This window comes from Gopherus evgoodei, chromosome 9 (genome assembly GCF_007399415.2).
Source record: "Gopherus evgoodei ecotype Sinaloan lineage chromosome 9, rGopEvg1_v1.p, whole genome shotgun sequence".
Classification (NCBI taxonomy): Eukaryota; Metazoa; Chordata; order Testudines; family Testudinidae; genus Gopherus; species Gopherus evgoodei.
Window position 1 is genome coordinate 63,203,764 of NC_044330.1, and position 23,303 is coordinate 63,227,066.

The 23,303-nt window shown below is 46.4% G+C and overlaps 3 protein-coding genes across 11 annotated transcripts in view; 2 read left to right on the plus strand and 1 right to left on the minus strand.

The window, feature by feature from the left end:
• The window catches only part of LOC115658016, a 7,250-nt gene extending 4,918 nt beyond the window's left edge, over positions 1 to 2,332 (plus strand). The window contains exon 2 of one of the 2 annotated variants that reach the window (XM_030576467.1): positions 678 to 2,332. In XM_030576467.1, the coding sequence (XP_030432327.1) occupies positions 1,043 to 2,197 (1,155 nt within the window). In that variant the 5' untranslated portion in view covers positions 678 to 1,042 and the 3' untranslated portion in view covers positions 2,198 to 2,332. The remainder of the gene's footprint in view (positions 1 to 677) is intronic. The other variant, XM_030576468.1, reaches the window with a different exon arrangement.
• The window catches only part of LOC115658021 (zinc finger protein 2-like), a 20,734-nt gene extending 16,327 nt beyond the window's left edge, over positions 1 to 4,407 (minus strand). For 7 of the 8 annotated variants that reach the window (XR_004002122.1, XR_004002119.1, XR_004002121.1 and 4 more), the window contains exon 1: positions 4,136 to 4,407. Coding sequence is in view for 1 of the 8 variants with exons in the window: in XM_030576484.1 (XP_030432344.1) it covers positions 4,136 to 4,198 (63 nt within the window). In the remaining 7 variants the exon portion in view is untranslated. The remainder of the gene's footprint in view (positions 1 to 4,135) is intronic. The other variant, XM_030576484.1, reaches the window with a different exon arrangement.
• LOC115658015 (zinc finger protein 501-like) lies at positions 3,994 to 21,519 on the plus strand. The gene is made up of 7 exons (XM_030576466.1): positions 3,994 to 4,088; positions 6,330 to 6,440; positions 11,024 to 11,150; positions 14,627 to 14,643; positions 19,688 to 20,430; positions 20,515 to 20,682; positions 20,767 to 21,519. The coding sequence occupies exons 2-7, from the start codon at positions 6,360 to 6,362 to the stop codon at positions 20,978 to 20,980; spliced, it is 1,350 nt and encodes a 449-aa protein (XP_030432326.1). The 5' UTR covers positions 3,994 to 4,088; positions 6,330 to 6,359; the 3' UTR covers positions 20,981 to 21,519.
• Positions 21,520 to 23,303: the final 1,784 nt, after the last annotated feature.

Sequence of the window (23,303 nt, forward strand, 5' to 3'; positions counted from 1 at the left end):
GCATGCATGTGGAAGCCCAAAGAATTGTTAATAATTGCCCTGTTTGTCAGCAAACAAACCAGAAGGGGTGTGGCCCTCCTGCCCCAATGGGAGGACAGCCCTGGGCCGCCTTCCCATTTCAGAGATGGCAAGTTGATTTCGCCGAGGTGCCCCCTTGCAGGGGCTATAAATATCTACTTATGTTTGTTGATCAGCTCACCGGATGGGTAGAATGCTACCCCACCCGGCATTGTCAGGCCCGAGCTGTCACTAAGGCTTTGTTACATGAAATACTTCCTCGTTTCCATCTCCCCGAGGTGATTGAGTCTGATCAGGGAAGCCACTTTATCTCAAAAGTGGTTCAACAGGTTTCTCAGGCCCTTGGTATACAGTGGAAATTGCATACCCCCTGGAGACCACAAAGCTTGGGTCAGGTAGAGAGAATGAATAGAACTCTTAAAGACACTCTCACTAAAATATGTACAGAATCTAACCTGAAGTGGCTTGACGCTTTACCACTTGCCCTTACCTGCATTCGAAGGGCCCCACGCAAGGGTCTCAAACTTTCACCCTTTGAACTAGTCTTTGGGTTCCCTCCCCGAGTGCTCATCCCTGGGTTCCGGGAGGATGTAAGCTGGGAAGTGGGGAATGATTCCTTATGGAAGCAGGTGTCTGGTCTGCAATCTGTCTTGTTACAGCTGCATCGATACGCGGCACCTTTCCAGACTCTTCCCTTGGATCAGCCTGTACACCCGTTCCAGATTGGTGACCAGGTCCTTATCAGGAAATGGAAGCGTGACCCCCTTACACCGCGGTGGGACGGGCCACCTACGGTCTCGCTCATCAGCCAAGCTGCAGTTAAAGTCCTTGGGAGCGACAAGTGGACGCACCATACACGGGTAAAAAGGTTTTTGGACCCTAACCAGGCAACCGAGTCAGCAGAAGAGGACACCAGCCCTCTGTCCGCCCCGGCACCGGAAGCCCAGGGTGGCACAGGCGAAGACTCTACCTGGGAATATCAAGGGCTCGATGGACTGAAAGGACTCTTTAAGAAAAAGAGACAATGAAGCAATCAGTAATATTTCTGCTTCTATACATCCACTATAATTATGGTTGGGAAAACAGGTTCATGCAACTAGGGGAAATTATAGCAAATTCTTTTAACCTTAGCAACTGTTGGATATGTGGGGGACCGGGAGAATTAGATAAATGGCCTTGGGTAGCCCAGCCAGTGCAACCCAAGTGGTGGATTAGTAACCTAAGTATAGTGCATAATGGAACAGGAATATGGACAGCGGATAGTAGTCCCTGGCGGCTCTATTCCTCCGCAATGGGCTTCTTGTGTCTTAACCGAACAAGACAGGAGGGAGTATATTTGGGAACAAGTACATGTGAGTGGACCCTAGCCCTTGGATTTGATTGTTACCAAACCCACTGTCAACCATATGACTGTTCTAAATATCAAGGAAGATGGAACCATACACATGTAAAACTTACTAATAGTAGCTGGGTAAAATGCTCCTACCAACATGATACAGGTCCAGGTTGTAGGGCAGTAGGACAGGATGGATTTTTTGATGCCCTTTTTTTAAGTTGCCAACAAGATAATACCACGAGCAAGGAGCACGTAGTACGGTGGTTTCAATGGGCGTGGCAACACTATAATGGCACCCGTACCCACTTTAAACACTTTTGGTCTAACACTAAAAACCCAAAGTGGGGCTGTAATTGTATCTGGAAATCAGGGGCTGGGGCATGGAAATGTGAATATTGCGCTCCCGACGGCTCTCATGACATAGTAGGAGGGCCCTTAGGGTCAGCGTCTGACTTGTATTATGAAGAACCATTGGACCCCGAAACCTGGGATGATCCTTTTGCTAATGGGACTTGGGCCCTAAAAGGTCACTATTGGATCTGTGGCCAATATGCCTACAGAAGGCTGCCTCCCAATTGGACAGGCGTATGTTACGTTGGATATATTAGACCCCTGTTCTTTCTACTACCCCGAATATCGGGCAGTAAATTGGGAATCAAGGTTTATGATGATCTCATAAGGGAGAAGCGGTTCGTGGACTCCTCCTTGACCACCGGGAGCTCCCAAAAGTGGAAGACCCAGGAGTGGCCTCCTGAAAGAATCATAGAACATTATGGACCAGCCACATGGAACCCTAACGAGCTATTGTCTGGGGCCAGGGAGCCTACTTATAATCTAAATTGAATAATTAGGCTACAGGCTGTTTTGAAGATAATCACTAACCAGACAGCTACGGCCCTCGACCTCTTGGCTGATCAATCAACTCAAATGGGGAATGCAATTTATCAGCACCACATGGTCCTCGATTATTTGTTAGCAGAAGAAGGAGGAGTCTGTGCGAAATTAAATGAGTCCAATTGCTGCTTACAAATAGATGATAATGGAAAGGTGGTAAAACAGCTAACAAAGGAAATAAGAAAATTGGCCCATGTCCCGGTCCAAACTTGGGGTGGGTGGAACACAGACTGGTTTACCTCCTGGTTACCACAAGTAGGTTGGCTCCGAAGGGGTTTCCTCTTTGTTGTACTTTTTATTGCAATCCTATTAACCCTAGCTTGCTTTGCTCCGTTTAGTGGCACTGTTTAGACGTGTGATTAATCAAGTTGTATATCAACGTATGATGGCGCTGTATCAGCCAATAAAAACTGAAGACTGGGGGGTTTAAAGCTCTCAAAACGCTTTTAAGGGGGGATTGTTGGAGCAAAAGGGAGTGCCAATTCCTTGCTTTTGGCAACTTCTGCTTATCCGCCCATTATCTTCCCAGCTAATCTTTGCATGTATGTAACCCTACTTAATGCACGTAGGCAAAATACATAGGAGAAAGATGTTAAGCGGAACCAACTTGTCTGTAAAAGGAACTTGAGAAATGGAAGCTCTGCACGAAAAGGATGTTTGTAACCTAGTGTTAGAGCAAGGGTTAACTATCTGAACTATTCGCTTATCATCTAGGCTGTTTCCTCCCCACACACTCAGGATAGACGCTAGGCAGATGCATCCTAATTACCCCTGAAGAGGAATGTAAACAATGTATAGGTTAATGGAATGTATGCATGCTAAGTTGTTTATTACAAAGTATAAGAAGGCTGACTCTGAGCTTGAAAGGTGTGTCCTCTTCCTTTGGCATTAGCCGAGAAAGAGGCACCCGTTCAGCTGATCGAGAATAAAGGTCTGGTATCCGTCATCCTGTCTTCCGTGCCTCCTTGGGGTAATTGAGTAGCTCCAGGGGGAAACGAGCCTATTTGGCTAACACCAGCCCCACGCCAGGGGCAGCCACGTTCTGGGGAATGACCCAGGGCAACAATTTCCCACCTAAACAAGGACAAATCGCTGCAGATAAAAAGGGGGGAAAAATCCTCCACCTCGGAGAGATTTTAAATTGACACTTGAGAAGTATGGAGAGAGCAGGGCAATATCGGAGGGATTAGAGAGCTGATCATTGGGGAGGGGGGGATCTCCCTGGATTTTATAGCCACGTACGATAACGAGAAAAAGGGGGAAAAACCTGTCAGACTTTGTGTGTGGGAGGAAGTGGCACAAACAAGGAAGGATTCAGTGAACTTACCCCCCCATGTGAATTTCCTGGCTGCACAGAAACAGTTCACATTTCCCACCCCAATGACCTTCCCCCACTGTGCAACACCGACTCACCCCCTCCGCCCCACAGCGCAACTCCTCCACCTCCCATTCCGGATTTTGTCATTTAGCCCCCCCAACCCTGCCTCAAGATGCTTAATCCCCCACCCTGACCAGTCAATTTCCCCCCTGCTCATCCCCCAGCCCCCGCGCTCCCTGCTGCTCCCATCGCCCCTCCCAGCCGCGGTCACTAGCGCCAGCGGAACTTTCCGGCTGATACGGGCAGGGGGAAGGGCAGCGGCTTCAGCAGTTGCTACTGAGCATGCGCAGTGCCCGGTGAGTAGCACATTGCTATTGGTAGGGACATAATACACCGCCCCGCCCCCCCGGGCCCCAGACTCCGCCCCCTTCCGGGACCCAGGCTCCGCCCCCCATCCCAGCGGGGCCGGGGCGGATCCTGCTGCAGCTCCTGGGGCCGAGGCAGCTCCGAGGCTTCTCCCAGGTTCGCCGGGGCCGAGTCGCTTTCCCGCCCCCGCCCCTCTCGCTCACCGGCTCACACGGAGGCGGCAGCAGCAGCTCCATCCCCCCCCCACTGGAGTTCGCATGGTGCATGCGCAGGTTCCGCTGCTGAACCCCTGCCTTAGCTGGGCTGGAGAGGGCGGACGCGCCCCCGGGGCAGGCTGGGAGATATAGTTCCGGACTCTTCCAGGAGCGGAAGTGACGTTAGCGAGGGAGGCGGAGCCGGAGCGGGAATGCGCGCGGGGCGCTGAGGTTCTGCCTGGCCGGTGCGCGGCCGTTGGAGCTTCTCCCGGGGCCAGAGAAGGGTTTGTGCCGTTGGAGCGCTGGGCATGCGCAGATCGCGGCGGGAGAGATCCCTGCGTGAGGCCGGGCGGGGGTCCCGGGGGGAGACCTGCGAAAGGGGGGGGGGTGGAAAATGTCAGTGCTGCCCAGACATGGCCGGGGGAAGAGCCGGTGACCCCCGAGGAGTGGGGAGAGAAAAGGGGGGCTGAGATCCCCTTGGATTTACTGCTGCCCCCCCCCCACCATGGAGTCCGCCCGTCCTGTCCCATCCTGTCCCCTTTCTCTCTAGGAAGCAACGAGCAACGTCCAGGGTGACCCCCCTTCCCCCAAATCCCTGAGAAGTTCCCTGTTCCCCTCCCCCGATTTTGCCCCATTTTCTCTCCATTTCACGAGTGTCCAGCTCTCATTGTGGCTGGTGGGGGCTCGGGGGGGTATCTGGGTCCCTGGCCAGGGACTCTGGGGACTGGGTGCCAGGGAAGATCTGGCGGGACCCTGACTGGGGTTGTGGGAGTGTCTGGGGCCCCTGGCTGTGGGCTCTGGGCTCCGGGTACTGGGGGGTGTCTGGGACCCCTGGCTGTGGGCTCTGGGCTCCGGGTACTCGGGGGTGTCAAGGGGCTGCTACTAACCATGATCCTGCTCCCTGATCAGCTTGTGCCAGAATCCTGGCTCCAAGCACTGCCAGGCAGCCCCCAGCCAGGCCCACTCACCGTGATAACTTTCTATCCACTTATCAAACGCTGGGAGGTGAAATCACAGATTTTTCTTTTCTCCCTTCTTGAAAACTAGGGAATATTCATGCCCCACCCCCCCGCAAGTCCTTGTCCTAGATCTGGGCGGGGTGAGGGGGTGGGAAGGGGGTCAGCACTGCCACAGGATGGTCTCTTCCACAGCATTCTGGACTCATTCTTTCTGAAATCTGGTTTCATTGAGACCATTGTTAATCAGAGTCGTTGAATATGCACAGTGGGGCAAATGAGATCAGCAGTTCTCCCTGTGAGGAGGGTCTCTCATTAGCTGCTCTCCCCAGAGAGCTAAAGGAGGGATGGTGCTCAGATGCTCTGTCCCTCTCTGCTCAGGATATTAGGGTTCAGCTTCCTGGGTCAGAGGCTGCAGCCTCCATTGTGATCTGGGAGACCAGGCTTAGCAGCTGCTGCTCCCCCAGAGGGGGTTCTGTGCTGGGATGTGATCTTAATTAAAGCTTTTTCTCTGCCTGGCCCAGGGGATGACTTTCTGCAGCTGGTACTAGCCCCGTAGGGCAGCACTAGGCCCTGTTAATACAAATTCTGAGCCACAGACTCCAGGTTATTGAAAGACCTCAGGGAAAGTGCTGGGAACTGGCAAGAAAGTAACTACACAAACAGCCCCTCATCATTTCTCCTCCCATTAGCAATTGCCAGGAGAAAATCCAGCCATGGGAAAGCAAAGCCCCCAGGAATGGGACTTTCCCAGCCAGAGGGGCAGAGAGAGAGGACAGGGGAAGGAGAGACTGAAAGGGGCAGTGGGAGAAATGAGTCAGTGGGGAGAGATTTCCAGCTCTCTAGTCCACCCAGACACATGTATTGCAGCATCGCTGGGGAGAATCACTTTCCAATGAACAAGAAAAGGCTCAGACAGAGGAAAAGCCAGTTCCTGACTCCATATTCCCCCTGCCGGGGTGTGACTGACCTGGGGTCAGTGTCCGAGGGAATCCCCCACAGTGACTCCTTTGGTTTTGCTCTTTTCTAGCCTTGTGTTCAGAGACTTGTTACGGGGTGAGGGGGTGAGAAGGGAGGTTAAAAATGTCTCTGTGGGCTTAGCCTGGCAGGAGGGGCCAGTCTACACTGTAATAAAGAGATCAAGCATGTTCCCAGCACGGCAGAGGCTAGGATTTCTGTCTTTAGGGAAAGGGCCTGGGGGAATCGTGATGTGAAATTAACTAAAGCCTGTTCTGAAACCTCCACAGCTGCCCTTCTCACCCTGCCAGGGCTGCAGAATGACATCCATGTTTTTCTCCAGCTCATCCCATCGCCCCCTGACACAGGAAAGAGAAATGGCTGCAATGGAGCCAGCTCAGGTAGGGATTATTTTTTTGAAGGGGTGTAGGTGGTTTCCTACAGGAGGGAGAGGGACAGCAAATACACCGGAGATGAGAAGGTTTGCGCAGTCTGGTTTGGAGGTTGGCCTGGGGCAGGAAATGCACAGGGTGGGGAAAGGGGGGGCAGGGGGTGACAAACGTGATGGGAGTTGTTTAATAAGTGGCCTAGATTCTAGGAAGAGACCCATAAGGTTCGGAGGTGAAAATGCTCTAGTTTGTGGAGCAGAAAATAACCCAGCCACATGGTGCTAGGAAAACTGACCAGACTCATAGTGCTGCAGCCTGACCCGACTAACCAGTGGCTGCTGTGAAATATGAAGGGGATACTCACCAGTGAGGGTTAGGGGAGATTCCTCTCCCTTCATATCCAGCTCCTCACAATGGGGAGGGTTTTGAGCTTCCTACCAGGGATCTCTCCCTGGTCCCTGCTAGGGCCTCCCTCTCCTCTATCAGTCTGTGGCTAGTAGGTATGTGATGGATCTGCTGGGAGAGATTCATAGATTCATAGACTCTAGGATTGGAAGGGACCTCGAGAGGTCATCGAGTCCAGTCTCCTGCCCTCATGGCAGGACCAAATACCGTCTAGACCATCCCTGATAGACATTTAGCTAACCTACTCTTAAATATCTCCAGAGATGGAGATTCCACAGCCTCCCTAGGCAATTTATTCCAGTGTTTAACTACCCTGACAGTTAGGAACGTTTTTCTAATGTCCAGCCTAAATCTCCCTTGCTGCAGTTTTAGCCCATTGCTTCTTGTTCTATCATTAGAGGCTAAGGTGAACAAGTTTTCTCCCTCCTCCTGATGACACCCTTTTAGATACCTGAAAACTGCTATCATGTCCCTTCTCAGTCTTCTCTTTTCCAAACTAAATAAACCCAATTCTTTCAGCCTTCCTTCATAGGTCATGTTCTCAAGACCTTTAATCCTTCTTGTTGCTCTTCTCTGACCCTCTCCAATTTCTCCACATCTTTCTTGAAATGTGATGCCCAGAACTGGACACAATACTCCAGTTGAGGCCTAACCAGCGCAAAGTAGAGCGGAAGAATAACTTCTCGTCTCTTGTTAACAACACGCCTGTTAATGCATCCCAGAATCACGTTTGCTTTTTTTGCAACAGTATCACACTGTTGACTCATATTTAGCTTGTGGTCCACTATGACCCCTAGATCTCTTTCTGCCATACTCCTTCCTAGACAGTCTCTTCCCATTCTGTATGTGTGAAACTGATTGTTCCTTCCCAAGTGGAGCACTTTGCATTTGTCTTTATTGAACTTCATCCAGTTTACCTCAGACCATTTCTCCTAATTGTCCAGATCATTTTGAATTTTGACCCTGTCCTCCAAAGCAGTTGCAATCCCTCCCAGTTTGGTATCATCTGCAAACTTAATAAGTGTATTTTCTATGCCAACGTCTAAGTTGTTGATGAAGATATTGAACAGAGCCGGTCCCAAAACAGACCCCTGCGGAACCCCACTTGTTATACCTTTCCAGCAGGATTGGGAGCCATTAATAACTACTCTCTGAGTACGGTTATCCAGCCAGTTATGCACCCACCTTATAGTAGCCCCATCTAAATTGTATTTACCTAGTTTATCGATAAGGATATCATGCGAGACCATATCAAATGCCTTACTGAAGTCTAGGTATACCGCATCCACCGCTTCTCCCTTATCCACAAGACTCGTTATCCTGTCAAAGAAAGCTATCAGATTGGTTCAACACGATTTGTTCTTTACAAATCCATGCTGGCTATTCCCTATCACCTTACCACCTTCCAAGTGTTTGCAGATTTCTTTAATTACTTGCTCCATTATCTTCCCTGGCACAGAAGTCAAACTAACTGGTCTGTAGTTTCCTGGGTTGTTTTTATTTCCCTTTTTATAGATGGGCACTATATTTGCCCCCTTCCAGTCTTCTGGAATCTCTCCCGTCTCCCATGACTTTCCAAAGATAATAGCTAGAGGCTCAGATACCTCCTCTATTAACTCCTTAATTATTCTAGGATGTATTTCATCAGGTCCTAGTGACTTGCAGGCATCTAACTTTTCTAAGTGATTTTTAACTTGCCCTTTTTTTATTTTATCTTCTAAACCTACCCCCTTCCCATAAGCATTCACTATGTCAGACATTCCTTCCGACTTCTCAGTGAAGACCGAAACAAAGAAGTCATTAAGCATCTCTGCCATTTCCAAGTTTCCGTTTCCTGTTACTGTTTCTCCCTCCTCACTGAGCAGTGGGCCTACCCTGTCCTTGGTCTTCCTCTTGCTTCTAATGTATTGATAAAAAGTCTTCTTGTTTCCCTTTATTCCCATAGCTAGTTTGAGCTCATTTTGTGCCTTTGCCTTTCTAATCTTGCCCCTGCATTCCTATGTTGTTTGCCTATATTCATCGTTTGTAATCTGACCTAGTTTCCATTTTTTATATGACTCCTTTTTATTTTGTAGGTCATGCAAGATCTCGTGGTTAAGCCAGGGTGGTCTTTTGCCACATTTTCTCTCTTTCCTACCCATAGGAATAGCTTGCTTTTGGGCCCTTAATAGTGTCCCTTTGAAAAACTGCCAACTCTCCTCAGTTGTTTTTCCCCTCAGTCTTGATTCCCATCAGCTCTCTGAGCTTACCAAAATCTGCCTTCCTGAAATCCATTGTCTCTATTTTGCTGTACTGCCTTCTACCCTTCCTTAGAATTGCAAACTTTATGATTTCATGATCACTTTCACCCAAGCTTCCTTCTACTTTCAAATTCTCCATGAGTTCTTCCCTATTTGTTAAAATCAAGTCTAGAGCAGCTTCCTCCCAGTAGCTTTTTCAACCTTCTGAAATAAAAAGTTGTCTGCAATACAGTCCAGGAACTTATTGGATAGTCTGTGCCCCGCGGTGTTATTTTCCCAACATATATCTGGATAGTTGAAGTCCCCCATCACCACCAAATCTTGGGCTTTGGATGATTTTGTTAGTTGTTTAAAAAAAGCCTCATCCACCTCTTCCACCTGGTTAGGTGGTCTGTAGTAGACTCCTAGCATGACATCACCCTTGTTTTTTACCCCTTTTATCCTAACCCAGAGACTCTCAACACTTCCATCTCCTTTGTCCACCTCCACCTCAGTCCAAGTGTGTGCATTTTTAATATATAAGGCAACACCTCCTCCCTTTTTCCCTGTCTATCCTTCCTGAGCAAGCTGTACCCATCCATACCAGCATTCCAATCATGTGTATTATCGCATCAAGTTTCGGTGTTGCCAACAATATCATAGTTGTATTTATTTATTAGCACTTCCAGTTCTTTCTGCTTATTACCCATACTTCTCGCATTTGTATATAGGCATCTAAGATACTGGTTTGATCTTGCCTCCGAGTTTTGCCCTGACTCTCCTTTCTCTCTGCCATTATAGCCCACGCTCCCTCTTGTTTCTGACCCATCTCCCAGATCTTTATGTTCCCCACTTACCTGTGGGCTTTCCTCACCTGTCCCTGTCGAACCTAGTTTAAAGCCCTCCTCGCTAGGTTAGCCAGTCTGTGTGCAAATAGGGTCTTTCCCCTCCTCGAAAGGTGAACACCATCTCAACCTAGCAGTCCTTCCTCGAGTAGCATCCCATGGTCGAGGAAGCCAAAGCTCTCTTGGCGACACCATCTTCATAGCTAGGCATTCACCTCCATGATGCATCTGTCTCTGCCCGGGCCCCTATTTTTGACCGGAAGAATCAAAGAGAATACCACCTGCGCTCCAAACTCCTTCACCCGTACTCCCAGAGCCCTGTAGTCACTCTTGATCTGCTCAGCGTCACACCTCGCAGTATCATTTGTGCCCACATGGATGAGTAGCATGGGGTAGTAGTCAGAAGGCCAGATAATCCTCAACAATGCCTCTAACATTTCGGGATATGGGCCCTCGGCAGGCAGCATACCTCCCAAGATGAAATGTCAGGGCGACAGATGGGGGCCTCCGTCCCCCTCAGCAGAAAGTCTCTGACCACCACTACCCTACGTTTCCTATTTTCAGTGTGGCAGCAGACCACCCAGCCTTAGGGGTACGAGGCTTCTCCTCCTTTACTGTAGGGGGTGATTCCTTCTCTCCTGTATCAAGAAGAGCATAACAGTTACTTATTACCATGGCGAGAGGGTTCGCAGCAGGGTGGAGCACTACCCGCTGCCAAAAGTAACCAGCTGCCAGTGCCACCCTGAGCCATCTCCTCCTCCACCAGTGGTGTGTCAGCAGTCCTGTGAACTGGGGCAGCTACCTCAGCTGTCTCCACATGGACACTGTCCAGGAATGCTCGTCAACCTAGCCACCTCCTCCTGTAGCTCTCCCACCTGCTGCCTGAGAGATTCCACCAGTAGGCACCTTTCACATTGGATGCACCCCCCCCAACCTGGATATCAGTAAGAGGCTCTCTCTTTGTCCTCTCACTCCGATGTTTTCTGGATGCTCTGAGCAGGGTGGGAGTGGGACTTTGTTGACTGCAATCCACCCATGGCTTCCCTTTAATGGGCTCCTCTCCCCACAAATAGTGGGGCTGTGAATGGGGCAGCAGGTATTGAGTGTTGGACTCTTGCTCTTTCAGGGGCCGGTAACCTTCGAGGAGGTGGCTGTATATTTCACCAGTGAAGAGTGGGCTCTGCTGGATCCCACTCAGAGAGCCCTCTACTGGGATGTCATGCAGGAGAACTATGAGAATGTGACCTCACTGGGTAAGGGTTACTGTCCCCTCAGTTCTTGGAAGGGGAAATGGAGAGGTAAGGTTTACGCCAGCCCCACAATGCCACTTCTGCTCTGCCCAGTTTCAGCATCACCCCAGTATGCCAGTGACACATGCACGACCAGAGACCCTCCCCTGCTGCAGAACACTTTGAGAACAGAGCACAGGAGCCGTATCGCACAGTGTCAAATATCTCCTGCTTGCTTAAGTAAAACTGAGGGTTAAGTGCAGCATAATCAACAGAAGCTTCTTAGGGATCACCAGATGACATTAATAGGCAGCAGGTTTAAAGAAAATAAAAGGAAGTTCTTCACGCAGCACACAGTCAACTTGTGGAACTCCTTGCCTGAGGAGGTTATGAAGGCTAGGACTATAACTGTTTAAAAGAGAACTGGATAAATTCATGGTGATTAAGTCCATGAATGGAATCCCTAGCCTCAGTTTGTCAGAGGATGGAGATGGATGGTAGGAGAGAAGTCACTTGATCATTGCCTGTTCGGTTCACTCCCTCTGGGGCACCTGGCATTGGCCACTGTCGGTAAACAGGATACCGGGCTAGATAGACCTTTGGATCTGACCCAGTACGGCCGTTCTTATGTTATGTATGTGTGTGTGCATTTGGTGCAAAGAGCTCCTGGCCCTCGGAGATGGTGTGGAGGCTTTGGAGGCCAGGGTGTTAGAACTGGAGGAGCTAAGGGAGGCAGAGAAATATGTTGATGAGGCTTTCTGGGACACTATAGAATTGTCCCAACTCTGGTCAGACAGCCCCCCGCACTGTTGAGGAGGATGAAAGGCCCAGGGAATGAGAGCAGTCAATGGGAGCAGAGGGAAAGCTTCTCGTAGTTGGGACCCTCCTTCCAGATAGTGTTGGGGTAACCTCTTGCACTGAGGTTACCTCACCGGGAGAGGGAACTCCAGTCATTAAGAAAAGGCAGCTGTTAGTAATGGAAGATTCGATCATTCGAAACACGGATATCTGGGTTTGTGATGACCGGGAGAACCGTATGGTGACTTGCCTGCCTGGTGTGAAGGTTGTGGATTTCTCAAGGCATCTAGACAGATTTATGTGTAGTGCTGAGGAGGAGCCAGTGGTCATGGTACATGTAGATACCAGTGACATAGGGAAGGGTGGGTGAGACGTCCTGGAGGCCAAATTTAATCTGCTAGGAAAGAGACTGAAATCCAGGACGTTTATGGTAGCATTCTCAGAAATGCTCCCAGTTCCACACACAGGGCCAGGCATGCAGGCAGAGCTTCGGAGTCTCAATGTGTGGAGGAGATGATGGTGTAGAGAGATGGGGTTTAGATTTATTAGGAACTGCGGAAACTTTGAGGATGAGGGAGCCTATACAGGAAGGATGGGCTCCACCTAAACCAAAGTGGATCCAGACTGCTGGCACTTAACATTAAAAAGGTTGCAGAGCAGTTTTTAAACTAAGAGATGGGGGAAAGCCAATGGCTGCAGAGGAGCCCGTGGATCAGACAGAGACTTCTCTTAGAGGAGAGTGCAATGATAGAGATTTTTCTAGTTTTAGTCAGGAAGAGAGGCTGGAAGAGGATAAAGTAGGGGCCAGATCAGACGAGAAGCATTCACACACACAAGAATCTAACAGATCAGAAAAGGGCAGACAAACAGGGACAAGTTTTTAAAGTGCTTGTACACAAATGCTAGAAGTGTAAATCATAAGATGGATGAATTAGAGTGCCTCGTGTTAAAAGAGGCTGTTGACATAATAGGCATCACAGAAACCTGGTGGAGTGAGGACAATCAATGGAACACAATCATTCCAGGGTACAAAATATATCGGAAGGACAGGGCAGGTCATACTCTGGGGGTGAGGAGGGGAGTGGCACTGTATGTTAAAGAAAATGTAGACTCAAATGAAGTAAAAATCTTAAATGAAATCGCATGTTCCATAGAATTTCTATGGATAGTAATTCCATGCTCTAATAAGAATATAACAATAGGGATCTATTATTGACCACCTGTCAAAGACAGTGATAGGATGAAATGCGAAGGGAAATTAGAAAGGCTATCAAAATAAAGAACTCCATAATAGTGGGAGATTTCAATTATCCCCATATTGACTGGGTCCATGTCAGCTCAGGACAAAATGCAGAGACAAAATTTCTCGATACTTGAAATGACTGTTTCTTGGAGCAGCTGGTACAAGAACCTGCAAGGGGAGAAGCAGCTCTCCATTTAGTCCTGAGTGGAGCGCAGGATCTTGTCCAAGAGGTAACTATAACAGGACCGCTTGGAAATAGTGATCATAATCTAACAAAATTTAATATTCCTGTGGTGGGAAGGACAGCTCAACACTGTGGCATTTAATTTCAGAAAGGAGAACTGTGCAAAAATGAGGGGATTAGTTAAACAGAAATTAAAAGGTACAGTGACTAGAGTGAAATCCCTGCAAGCTGCATGGACGCTTTTCAAAGACACAATATTAGAGGCCCAACTTAAATGTATACCCTAAATTAAAAAACACAGCAAAGGAACTAAAAAGAGCCACTGTGGCTTGGCTTAACCATGTAAAAGAAGCAGTGAGAGATAAAAAGGCATCTTTTAAAAAGTGGAAGTCAAATCCTAGTGAGGTGTATATAGAAGGGAGCATAAGTACTGCCAAATTAAGTGTAAAAATGTAATAAGAAAAGCCAAAAAGGAGTTTGAGGAACAGCTAGTCAAAGACTCAGAAGGTAATAACAAAATGTTTAAGTACATCAAAAGCAGGAAGCTTGCTAAACAACCAGTGGGGCCCCTGGACGATTGAGATACAAAATGAGCCCTTAAAGACAATAAAGTCATTGCGGAGAAACTAAATGCATTCTTTGCTTCAGTCTTCATGGCTGAGGATGTTAGGGAAATTCCCAAACCTTTTGTGGGTGACAAATCTGAGGAATTGCCACAGAGTGAAGTGTCACTAGAGGAGGTTTTGGAACTAATTGATAAACTTAAGTGTAACAAGTCACCGGAACCAGATGGTATTTACCCAAGAGTTCTGAAGGAACTCAAATGTGAAATTGGGGAACTATGAGCTATGGTTTGTAACCTGTCCTTTAAATCAGCTTCTGTACCCAGTGACTGGAAGATTGCTAATGTAATGCCAATATTTAAAAAGGGCTCTAGAGGCGATCCTGGCAATTACAGACTGGTAAGTCTAACGTCTGTGCGAGGCAAATTAGTTGAAACAGTAATAAAGAAAAAAATTGTTAGGCACTTACAAGAACAAAAATTGTTGGGCAAAAGTCAACATGGTTTCTGTAAAGGGAAATCATGTCTTACTAGTCTATTAGAGTTCTCTGAAGGTGTCAACAAGCAAGTGGACAAGGGGGATCCAGTGGACATAGTGTACTTAGATTTCCAGAAAGCCTTTGACAAGGTCTCTCACCAAAGGCTCTTACATAAATTAAGTTATCATGAGATAAGAGGGAAGATCTTTTCATGAATTGAGAACTAGTTAAAAGACAGGGAACAAAGGGTAGTAATAAATGGTAAATTTTCAGAATGAAGAGGAGTAACTAGTGGTGTTCCCTGAGGGTCAGTCCTAGGACCAATCCTATTCAACTTATTCATAAATGATCTGGATAAAGGGGTAAACAGTGAGGTGGCAAAGTTTGCAGATGATACTAAACTGTTCAAGATAGTTAAGACCAAAGCAGACTGCGAAGAACTTCAAAAAGATCTCACAAAACTAAGTGATTGGGCAATGAAATGTAATGTGGATAAATGTACTGTGGCAAGGCACCTTCTCAGTCTCCTCAGTCTCTGCTGCTTTTAGCCCTGGTAAGACAGGCTCAGGTAATGCAGTCCCCCATGGGACACAGGGGAAGTTTGTTCCCCGTATCTCCACCAGTCCTGGTTAGCGAATTCTAACCCCCATGTGGGAGAAAGTACTGCCTCTCCTGGAGGGTCTCGCTGTTTTGCTACTCCTGGCAGCAGGGCTTCTTCTCTCTCTGCTCTCCCCCATTCCTTCCACAGGGAAGGGTTTAAAAAGGTCTCAGGCAGCCCCAAGTTTTAATCAGCTGGTCCCCTTTAACCTCAGGTAGCTCCCCCCGATTCTAATTTGTTACCTTGGTAACCTTTCACAGCTGAACCTGATTGACCTGTGGTTGCCTCTCAGTTGATAAGGAGGAGGGCCTTTTAACCTTCTGATACTGATTCCTACCCCTCCCTTGCAGCTGTCTGCCCTGAGTTTATCACAGTACAGTAATGCACATTGGAAAAAATAAGCCCAAGTATATATACAATATGACGGGAGCTAATTTTAGCTACAATGAGTCAGGAAAAAGCTCTTTTTGTCATTATGGATAGTTCTCTGAAGACATCCAGCAGTGTGCAGCGGAAGTCAAAAAAGCAAACAGGATATCAGGAATTAATTTAAAAGGGATATTCTCTGTATTATTGTCTATCTTATTGCCCTTATATAAATCAGTGGAAATAACTAATTTAGACCCTATCATTTTATATGTCTATTTGGGATTGTTTTCCAATAGGTTGCAATATGTGCATCCTGACATTCAGTACTGCTAAGATCCTGTATTCAGTAATATCCCTGCCCTTCCTGTTCTCTTTCTCCACTGAGCCCCACGCTTATGTTCCCAGCTTTCCTGGGACTCTCTCTTTGTCTCTGGACCTCTCTGTCAGCAAGAAGCAGCGCCAGGGAGACTTGCCCTCTCTCTGAAGACTTCGATTTCTGGGACGTGGATTTACTTTCTATGTGTTTTAGGAGACTTTGAAATTGAGTGTCTGTGACATTAAGCACAGTACAATCTGGACTGTTGAACAGCTGTGTCCCCTCAGTTCCCCAGGCTGGGGTGCCTTTTACACTGCTTTACTGTGAGAGCAGCCACTCCTGGGCAGTTAACACACAATCTCCAGCATGTAACTCGCTCCCAGCTACACAGTTTTGAGTGCTGCTAGTCAGTAACTCCCGAATGACAGTACCCCACAGGAGAACCCCAGAAAATTCTCTCCTCCCAGACATCCCCCAGAAATGTGCATCTTGTCCTGTCCAGCACACTACTGAACAATGGGAGCTCATATGAAATCTGTTATTTCATCAGTGGAAAATGACATGCACGAGCCTGGTTATTCCAAATGGAGTGTCCAACACACTTTAATCCAACCACAGTGGTTAGATAAAACAATAAACCAAGATTGTTAACTACTAAAAAAAAAAAAAAAAAAAAGATTTTCAGTGCCTACAAGTAATGAGGCATAAAAGTCAGAATTGTTTACAAAAGAAATGCAAGAGAGAACACAAACTAATGTTTAACTTAACAAGCTAAAACGGATTTAAAACAAATGTTTCTCACCATCTGCTGAGACAGGCTGGCTTTCCTTTCAGCCAGGAATCCCTCTAGCCTGCCCCTGCTGCCCACATTCAGTTCTTTAGGAGTTGTCATGAGCAGAGGGAAAGGGGAGAGAGAGTCTCATGCATTTTCCACACCTCTTTTTATAATTCAGTCCTTTGTACTAGGAACAAATTCAGTTCTCAGCTGAGTCATGGTGACAGGCTGTCATAGATATGAGCTTCAAGTGGTCCCTGTGATGGAATGTAAATGGCTTCTTCACACCTTCCCCCTCCTGGAGAATGGCTATTTGACCAGCTGTTTGCCTTGCTGTCTCTGAGGAACTTAGGGTTAGAGTTGCAACTTTTTCAGTAATATCATACTGTAAAATCTCATCACTTTACATACAATGTTGCTACACGTTTTAAGGAGGATATTCAGTAGATTGTGTCTTTTCAAATGTTACCTCACAAGCCATAGAGTGATAAATGAAGGGGAGGGGAGGGATCTCCCTTTTATAAACGCCCAACCAGCCAGATTGCTGTAAAATCCTTGTTGGTATGACTTCTCTGCTTGCTTTACCTGTAAAGGGTTAACAAGCCCACAGGTAAAAGAAAAGGAGTGGGCTCCTGACCAAAAGAGCCAATGGAAAGGCTAGAACTTTTTTAAATGGGACAGTAACTTCCCCTTGGTCTGTTGTTCTCCAGAGAAGGGAGGCGATACGGAGTAGCAATGCTGTGTATGGCTTGAAGCAGGTTTGAAAATTCATCTTCCATACCTAGAAGAAATGATTTGGACAGGAAATGTATAGATAGACACAATCAGGTTTATATTTTTTTATTTTGACTTTTGGAGCTCCTCTGTGCTATCCCAGATGCTTTTGTTTGCTTCTAAGCTTTAAGCTGAACCCCGGAGAAAACTATTTTGGATGCTTACAAAAATCGTTTCTTTTAAGATCTAGCAAAAGCCCAAGTTCCAGATGTATTGTTTTCCTTTTCAATTTTAATAAAATTTACCTCTTTTAAGAACAGGATTGGATTTTTGGTGTATGCATGTTGTTTGGGCAAGAAGTTTGTGCATGTTGTTTGATTATCTAGTAGCCACAGCTAATTTCCTTTGTTTTCTTTCTCAGCTCTTGCCCGGAGGGGAGGTGAAAGGGCTTGAGGGTACCCCAGAGGGAAGAATTCTCAAGTGCTCCTTCCTAGGTCCAAGGGTTTGGGTGTTTTTTGCATTTGAGTGGTGGCAGCATTTACCAAGACAAGGTTAGAGAAAAGCTGTAACTTTGGGGGTTTAATACAAACCTAGAGTTGCACAAATTAATTTTTAGAATCCTGGCAGGCTTCCACTTTCTGCACTTGGAGTGACAGAGTGGAGATTCAGCCCTGACACATACTATGAACAAAATTGATCCTAATTTTCTAGAAGAGTGAACATAGAGGCACAGACTTGCACAGTGTCTGTCTGTGTGTTCCCAACATATCTGTGGGTATTTCAGTCCCTCGCAAACAAGGTGTTCGGCATCTTCAAACATCTGGGGAACCGGTCCTGGGAATTCACTGATTTATTAAGTGACACTGTATGGAATTGAGAGACACTTGATATTATTATTTTATTATACATACCAATATGATGAAATTGCAATGAATCGTGCTAGATATGCCATGTAAGGTGTCAATGAAAATGTTATGATTTTCCAGGTTTGATAATCTTGTTTCTATCTTTGTATTGTGAGTTATAGATATGTAGGGTATATCTGTATTCCAGACTTGTGTAGTGTTTCTGAGTGACACCACCAGACATACTGGCATCAGTGCTGCCCAACCTGTTCGATGGCCATCCGGGGTCATCAGCTGTACAATGAACCTATTGAGTCAGCAAGACATGCAGGGGTATGCCTGTGTACTGAGACCTCCAAGGCTTTTCCATGCCATGTGCTGTGAAGCTTGTGTTTGGGACACAGGAAGTAGAAGCCGCGTGGCAAAAGGAATATAAAGGGCAGCTGCATCATCTCCATTTTGTCTTCAATCCCTCTTCTTACCTGCGGAGCAACTTCTCTACAAACTGAACCCTGGAACAAAGGACTGAATGATGTGGATGTGTACCTGAGAGCCTTTCAAGCCATAAACTCACCAATACTGCTAAGAACCCAATATATAGATTTCTGAATGTATCTGACTGTTTTCTCATTTTAACAACTTCCTTTTTCTTTCCTTTTATAATAAACCTTTAATTTAGATGCTTTCTTGCTTATAAACCTTTAGTTTAGATGGTAAGGATTGGCTGGCATCATAGTATTCTGGGTAAGATCCAAGCCTATACAGAGCTGGTAATGTGGCTGACTCTGGGGTCAGAGGAACACTTTGTTTATGTGAGCAGAGTTTTTAAATCACCTCTCACTGTGCTGGATCTAGGTGCTGAACGGAAATCAGAGAACTGGAATGCAGTAAAGGGGGCCGTGTGATTGTCTTTTTTCAGTTTTTCAATAACCAGTGTGGGGGATCAGAAGCACAGTTGGTGACTGATCAGTGAATTTAACTTCCATGTTAACCCCCAGTTTTGGGAGCATCTGCTCTCCCTTTTTCAGCCTGCCCTGATCTTGGCATTTTCAGTGTAGACTGCCTCAGGCACACTGAGTCACACTAAGCACTGAAGTTAAATTAATAGTGTTTTTTATGACACAGTCATATGAAATCAACTGAACTCCTTTGTTTTCTTTCATCTGAGCAGGGTTTCCAGTTTCCAAACCTCATATAATCTCCCAGCTGGAACAAGGGGCAGAGCCGTGGGTCCCAGACCTCCAGGGTTCAGAGGAAAGCGAGATCCTGAGAGTTCCCTGCACAGGTGAGGAAAGATTAAACAAAGTCAGAGTCTGTAAGTGCCTGAAGGAAACATTTGGGATGCCCTACAATGCCCTTGGAAGGTTTCTCAGTTCATTATTGTCCCTAGCAGGGGTCATATCCTCAGGGTAAATATAGCTCATGGCTTCCTGTAGACCCTAGCAGACACCAGGCAGTAGCTTCCTCCCTTCCCCCTGTGAATTTGGATGGGATGTGAGGGCCGAATTGATCCCCTCCTCTCTCCTGTTTAGGGGAAGAGTTTGGAGGAGTTCAGTTCCTGTTTTTATTTGACCTCTCTCAAGCACTTGTTTTGTTTTGGCCTTCCCCTCTCTATCCCTGTTTGAAGTTTCTGTCTCTTATCACAGCAGGTGATGCAATAATATGTGAGAAAGAGGAGCAGAATTCTCAGCAGGGAAATGTTGAGCAAGTGGCTAAACACAGAGAATTATCGCAAAGATCGAAAAGGAATGTGTCCAGGAGTCATGAGCAGGGAAAATCCTGTGAGATTCAGCACAGACCAGAAAGAGAGCAAGGAAACCAGCCAGGGGAGAAAATGGGTAAATTTATTTCCTGTCGGGGAACTCAGAAGAGCGTCAAGGAAACAACAACACAGCAGGAAATCCTCATGGGAAAGAGGAAAGATACATGCACTGAGTGTGGAAAAACCTTCAGTTGCAGCTCATCCCTTTCTGTTCATCAGAGAATCCACACAGGGGAGAGGCCCTATGGATGCTGTCAGTGTGGGAAAACATTCACTTTCAGATCAAATCTTGTTCATCATATGAGAATCCACACAGGGAAGAGGCCCTATAAATGCAGTGAGTGTGGGAAAAGCTTTATTACCAGCTCAGACCTTTCTAAACATCAGAGAATCCACACAGGGGAGAGGCCCTTTGAATGCAGTGAGTGTGGGAAAACCTTCGCTTTCAGATCAGTCCTTTCTAAACATCAGAGAATCCACACAGGGAAGAGGCCCTATAAATGTAGTGAGTGTGGGAAAAGTTTTATTACTAGCTCAGTCCTTTCGCAACATCAGAGAATCCACACAGGGGAGAGGCCCTATGAATGCCGTGAGTGTGGAAAAAGCTTCTCTAGCAGCTCAGCCCTTTCTCACCATCAGAGAATCCACACAGGGGAGAGGCCCTTTGAATGCAGTGAGTGTGGGAAAACCTTCGCTTTCAGATCAGTCCTTTCTAAACATCAGAGAATCCACACAGGGGAGAGGCCCTATAAATGCAGTGAATGTGGGAAAAGCTTCACTCAGAGCTCTCAACTTACTGAGCATCAGAGAATCCACACAGGGGAGAGGCCCTTTGAGTGCAGTGATTGTGGGAAAACCTTCACTTACAGATCAGTCCTTTCTAAACATCAGAGAATCCACACAGGGGAGAGGCCCTATAAATGCCATGAGTGTGGGAAAAGCTTCACTCGCAGCTCTCACCTTACTGGGCATCAGAGAATCCACACTGGGGAGAGGCCCTATAAATGCCATGAGTGTGGGGAAAGCTTCACTCGCAGCTCTCACCTTAGTGGGCATCAGAGAATCCACACAGGGGAGAGGCCCTATAAATGCGGTAAGTGTGGGAAAACCTTCATTCACCGCCAGGAACTTATTAGCCATCAGAGAATCCACACAGGTATGAGACCCAATGGAAGCAGTGAGTGTGGGAAAACCTTGTCTTGCCACTGAGCCCATGTGAGCCATCAGAGAATCTGCAAGGGGGATCAACACCATAAAACCCTCTAGGGCTATCAATACTTGAATAGTTTCCTGATTGCCACATAGTAACTTTTAAAAGCTGTTTGAAGCACCATTATCCCTCAGCTTGTCCAGATGAGTGAGTGGCCCATTTTTGCATTTTGCAGTTTGACCTCTTTGAGGAGGACTCACTTGTCCTTTCTATCAACTCCATTCTCCCGTGAGTAATTCTAGTGTACCCTTCCTATCAGGAACCAGGGAGCATCACATTTATACCATTCCTCCTATTGCAAAGTTATTGTTAGAGTCACCAGTGATACGGATTGTATCATGGCCAATTGTTCTCATGTTGTGCTGAAGAGCAGTTATAATGGGAACTTTTCATATTGCATTTAAATGAAGAGGAATGGGGGCAGGAAAAAAGTGTCATTTCAGCCTTTGTGATACTGGAAGGAGATGTAAAAAGCGACAAAGAGTCCTGCATCACCTTATAGACTAAAATATGTATTAGAGCATAAGCAATATACAAAAACCTATAGAAGAACACTTCAATCTCCCTGGACACACAATAGCAGACTTAAAAGGAGCCATCCTGCAGCAAAAATACTTCAGGGCCAGACTTCAAAGAGAAACTGCTGAGCTTCAGTTCATTTGCAAATTTGACACTATCAGCTCAGGATTAAACAAAGACTGTGAATGGCTAGCCAACTACAGAAGCAGTTTCTCCTCTCTTGGTGTCCAAACCTCAACTGCTAGAAGAGGTCCCCATCCTCCCTGATTTAACTAACTTTGTTATCTCTAGCCTGATTCTTGCTTGCATATTTATACCCGCCTCTGGAAATTTCCACTACATGCATCTGATGAAGTGGGGACTCACTCATGAAAGCTTATGTGCCAATATGTCTGTTAGTCTACAAGGTGCCACAGGACTCTTTGTCACGTTTTACAGATCTAGATTAACACAGCTACCCCTCTGATACTTGGAAGGAGATGGGGTGACTCAGAGATTCTCTCCTTCCCCATCATGGCAGAACTGTTATCTTTTGTCTGAGCCAGGCAGAGTTTGTTGTCATCACATTCTACCCCTCCACTTCTCAAAGTGTCATGTGATGAAGTGTTCTCAGTTGTCTGTGCTTGGAGATGATGTTTTGACTTATTTAATCCTATACCAGAGTTGCTATGACTGGAGATGAAAGTATCAAAGACCAGGAAGGGGATTTCAAATGGATCCTAAATGCAGTGTGATCATTTCGAGTTTAAATCCCAGGTTCCATCTATTGGTAAAGCCAATTCTGGCAAGGTGGCTGTTTCCCCCCTCGCCCCCCCATTTTGGTGATGCTAGGATACTAAACATGTTGTAAATAACATAACTGACTATTGAGACCGTGCTCAATTAAATATGTTTGAATCGATCGGAGGAGAATGTGATGGGAGAATCTCTTGTCTTGATTCTAAATAATTTGATGTAACCTGCTCTGGAATTTCAGTTTACACTTTCATTGTCATGTATTCTATCTCTCTGTAATCCGGGTTTCTATCTTTCTTGATGGCTGTGTGGTCACACAATTAGATATTAGTTCAGCTCAGATTTATTGGAGAATTTAAGACAAATGACCATTTGCTAAAGTCATCATTTCTCACTTCAGCTTTGCCTTTTCCCCATCCTTCCATGATGATATGGAGAAAGTTCAAGTGCAGTTCTGTCAATAGGAGAGAACTCTCCAATTTACTGGCCATGCTAACAAAGACACAGCAGTGATTTAAAATCTCCACTTGGAAATTGTGAACAACAGCAGACCCCCCACTAACTGAAGGAAGTGCATATGATCACAGTGTAGTTCAGTTGTCTAAATCAATATTGTCTCAGATGGCTATGTTGGTAGGCCAAGGCCTCCTGCTGATGTAGCGCTATCTACACGGGGGATTAGAGATGTGTAACTACGTTGCTCAGCTGTGTTGATTTTTCACACCCCTGAGCAATAATTATACCGATAAATGTCTTTAGTGTAGACTAGACAGTTTTCTCTTGTGTTTTCTGCATTTGTATCACTTCTCCCCTACTTTCTACTACTTTGAAAGATTTAAAGGGTGAAAAGAGAGTTATTTTTCCTCATGATGCTAACATTCCCACATAGGAGACCCCTTCCACCAACACGCATGGCAGAAGAATCAGAGGTATATGAACTCCCAGAAGTGTTGAGACAAACCACAACTTGAGCTAAGGTTCGGTTGTTGGCAATGGAGATTAAAAGATAACTAACATATGTGACCAGAATTTGTGATCTTTGAATATATTAGTGTTACTAGTGAAAAT

Excerpts from the sequence above, each read along its gene's own strand:
- LOC115658015 (XM_030576466.1), top strand. The coding sequence starts at position 6,360 with ATGACATCCATGTTTTTCTCCAGCTCATCCCATCGCCCCCTGACACAG. Across the intron at positions 6,441-11,023 it reads CTGCAATGGAGCCAGCTCAG|GGGCCGGTAACCTTCGAGGA; the intron begins GTAGGGATTATT and ends TTGCTCTTTCAG. Across the intron at positions 20,683-20,766 it reads AGAATCCACACAGGGGAGAG|GCCCTATAAATGCCATGAGT; the intron begins GCCCTATAAATG and ends CACTGGGGAGAG.